The sequence below is a fragment of the Carex rostrata genome, chromosome 1, assembly GCF_964058835.1.
Source record: "Carex rostrata chromosome 1, lpCarRost1.2, whole genome shotgun sequence".
In the NCBI taxonomy this organism is placed as follows: domain Eukaryota; kingdom Viridiplantae; phylum Streptophyta; class Magnoliopsida; order Poales; family Cyperaceae; genus Carex; species Carex rostrata.
In genome coordinates this window covers 4,870,739-4,874,662 of record NC_135918.1, presented here as the reverse complement: position 1 = coordinate 4,874,662, position 3,924 = coordinate 4,870,739, and the positions used below count along the sequence as shown (strand labels likewise).

Here is a 3,924-nt window from a genome sequence, read left to right as displayed (position 1 = left end):
AGCACGGGAGGCCTCTTAGCTACCCATAGCATATTAGCCAAATCCTATATATATAAAACATTTTTTTCTGGGTGTTTTTTTTTTTCTATTTTATTTAGTTGCTTTCATTATGCAATAATCTGCGATGCATATTACAAAAAGCACTTAGTATCAATTTCCATTGAAAATTAGACAGTTGATTCGACACAGTTGTGCATGATTTGTCTTGTAATTCTATATCTTATTGGCTTTACTACATTATTTTTGAACTTAAATGCAAGACTAGTTTGTTGCTGTCACCTACACCAATCCAACTGCATTAATTAGAATGGGTAATGACAGAGTAAGCGAGGCTCCCAGGATGTTCACGAAGGCGCAAAAACAGGTGCAAGCAATTATCGGATGCAAGGGAAGAGAGGAGGGGCAACTCCATTTCATGAAATCAGTGATCAAAGGGACCTACAGAATGCAACCTGCTACGAATCCACTGCACCTTGCAACATAGACGGGTATGACATTCCTGCTAAGACCAGAGAATCCATCAATACCTACGCAAAGGGAAGAAAAAGGTATTTACAGATAGAAAGAGGACTTCAAGGGTCAACAAGGTTTTTGAATCTTTCAATTTGCTATCCATTCATGGTGGTTTGAGAGCCCTCCTGTAAGCTTCCTTTACAATTTTTAGTGAAAATTGCCTCTTAGAATTGGCATAGAGAACATTGATGCCACTGCCATTCTAGGACTTGTTATAAGGAATAAAATTAGGTTTAGTTTTTAAAGTAATGAGGTATACAATATGAAGGAGATGAACATAAGCTGAGGCCTCTTTTCTCTGTTGTATAGTCATCAGTAAGGCCTCCATGATTAAAAAGAATAAACTATGGTGATAACTTTTAGCAAGCAAACAATAAGATATGGAGTGGAGCAAATTCCCGTTAGTTTGTCCTCACTGCCATATAGGATTTACACAACAGAAGGAAAAGGGAAGAAAGAGAAAACAAACCCTACAACCAAAAAGAGTTTACACAACAAAAAGAAAAGGAAAGAAAAATAAAAAGTAACTAAACATAAAACATTGTCATAGATTAAGCATAGATACATTTGTTTTTTCACAGTAGGACAAGCATGCTATGTGGGCCGATTTCTAAATCTGATATGAACAGCTCTAGAAGCTCTAGAGACCATGGCTCTCAAATTTGCACGGGCTGTGTGAATAGTGCTTCTCTGCTGCTCAGCGGGCCCACCAAATGCCAGCATATACTCCTCTGTCTGCAACCTATTTGCCAGCGTGGCATCCTCTGATTGGCTTATTCTATGCGGGCCACCTCTTCTTCTCACGGCCACATTATCAACCAATTGAGAGGCCACGACAAAGCTTCTGGGATTATTGTTGTTTCTGCTAGAATTAGTGATAGCTGTTGTCTCAGAATGAGATTGTTTTCTTGTTTCTACCTCCTCCGGGAATAGGAGTTGAATGGTATTCCATAGAACTGTGTTGATAGTGCATGATCTCCCATTGCTGAAAGTTTTGTAACATGTAGATTGAAATGTTGAATATATTTTATCATTTAATGGGAATAAGAGACATAAAAGAGGCATTTGAACCCCCCTCCTCTTTATTATTTACTCATCGTTTAAGAAGGCTAAACCCAGACATCACTTTTCCCAACAATAATATTGAACTTAAGTTAAATATATTGTCATGTCGGTAGTGTACCAACATTTACTGGGGACTTCTAAATGAATACCAGTTGTCAACTCTCTTGTTTTCAGCATTGTTGCTTTCCTCAGTAAAACTTTTGGTGCTAAAGCAGCCTATATTTGGGGCAGGTATAGTTATACAGCATAGTGGTTTTTCTCAGTTGTCAACTAAAGAAAAAAAAAATCAGTAAAATTAATAACAAACTCTGTTTAGCCACTGTACTGGTAGTGCGTGATATGGTAATAATTGGTTTTACCTTATTAGTTCTCTGCATTTGGGGCAGCGCCTTCCACACTTAGCAGTGGAGTTCTTGATGCATTTTATGCAAAAGCTGTCAAATAAGATATAAAAAGGGAATAAGGCTTTATTTATTAAATGTTCACCCTTCCAAATTACTTTCTTCAATGAAATAAATGTCCCAGAATTTTTTCCCAACATCTCTAATTTTATTGATTTACAAAAGTTTCTGGTAAAATTAGTAAATAGTTGGGAGTAAAATTCCATTGGTAACTTCTGAAATGAATTATTATATAAAAAAGAAAGATTATTATATATTTTTGGACTAGTGAATTTTTAAAGTGCTTTTTATGACTGATTAGTAGATTGTTGTAAACAACAATTCATTGTTAATTTCAGAAATAAAGAATTAATAAATGACAACAATTCTGAGTTTTGGATTACCTGTGTCCACAAGAGGTAGTGCTTGGTTCATAGCAAATCTCCAAACAAATCTAGCAACACAAACCAAGATTATGTCACGAGAAAGACATATAGACAGAAACTAAAAAGGATTCTGAAATATGTGCTTACAGCACAGGACAGCTCTTCTCGCAGCCGATCCATACATGGCAATTTACTTGGCAAAGATTCCTCAAAGGAATTCCTCTCTTGTACTTTCTTTTCTTCATTTGGAGCCTCTTTTTCAAGTTCTTTTCTCTTCTCTGTTAATTAAGCATCAAAACTAGGGACTCAGTGACCACCATTATTATAACAGTAAAAAATAAGCACACATGCTCAGAAAGAGGGAGAGAGAGAGAGAGAGAGAGAGGGGACCTTTATTATTGCTTTTTTCATTATCATCATCATCAAGAGATAAATCAAGGGCAGGGATTGAAACAGATGCTCTCTTGCGGGGTCTTCTTTTCCTTAATTTCAAGATTCAGACAGAGATAAAATTGTCAAGAAACTGCTGTCCAAAATTACAATAGGAATTTTTGCATCATGTTTCCTCAGGGATAAGAAATCCCTCTACTCGCATCATGTTTCACTGTAAGATGTTATTTCTTGATAGAGTCAAGTTCACAAATCATGCAAGGTTCACGGTCAATGCCCAAGATTAATGAACAAACCCAATTCAAAATAGACACTCAGCAATTTCAATTTGACCAATTTAAAGCCAACACACCAGGTACTTGAACTCAGAAAGATTCAGTGCCAACTTTACACGGTTTCTGATGCTCACCTGACAAACCCCAAAATATCCCATATGAGCTTTGCAAAAACTTCAAAAAAAAATCCATTTTCACATAAAGTAGCCTAGTAATCCGTACAAACCACTTCCTCTTCACTGATTCCTGGGGGAGAAAATGAGGGAATTGTTGGCAAATTACCAAAATTGTCAGGGGGGTTTGAATATTTACCATTCTAAAGGGGCATAAAATATTTCCCAGATAAAACAATTCGTAAAACGATGAGGATTGAATTAACTCGTACCTACTGGTATTGGAGGAAGGAGGAGTCTTGAAGTTGGGGTTGATGCGCCTTTTGTGGCGAGATTCACGCACAGGAGTGTCGTCTACGACAAGACTGGCATGGAGGAGCGCCTCCTCGTCCCATCCGGCCATGGCGGCGGCTGATCTGAACCCCGGGCTCAGCACGCTTTCCTTGGTCATGGTTTTGGACCCTACCAAGGGTTGGTTCGTAAGAGATTCCTTGGAGATTTCAGGATAGAGATGGGATGATGCTTTTGGGAAGGTTGGGGAGAGAACAACGGTCGAAAATTTGAAATAGATTGTATTATTAGCTGCGATTCAATCTGATCGCTTTATTTGTTATTTCCGAAATGAAATACACGGTCCCCTTTATGTAGATTATAATCGGACGGTTGGGATCTAAACAGAAATATTATGTAATGTTCCCTCAGGCGTAGAGGTGCTACTTTTACCCGATTACCCGGATCCGATCCGGAACCGAATCGGATCCGACCCGGAACCGACCCGGATCCGATTAATTTGGATAGGGTA

At 38.0% G+C, this 3,924-nt stretch overlaps 1 protein-coding gene across 1 annotated transcript; it reads right to left on the bottom strand.

The window, feature by feature from the left end:
* Positions 1-966: 966 nt before the first annotated feature.
* LOC144565217 (uncharacterized) lies at positions 967-3,688 on the bottom strand. Its single transcript, XM_078314910.1, has 6 exons — positions 3,395-3,688; positions 2,735-2,826; positions 2,492-2,622; positions 2,363-2,412; positions 1,938-2,012; positions 967-1,498 (listed from the first exon to the last, which is right to left on the bottom strand). The coding sequence occupies exons 1-6, from the start codon at positions 3,571-3,573 to the stop codon at positions 1,108-1,110; spliced, it is 918 nt and encodes a 305-aa protein (XP_078171036.1). The 5' UTR covers positions 3,574-3,688; the 3' UTR covers positions 967-1,107.
* Positions 3,689-3,924: the final 236 nt, after the last annotated feature.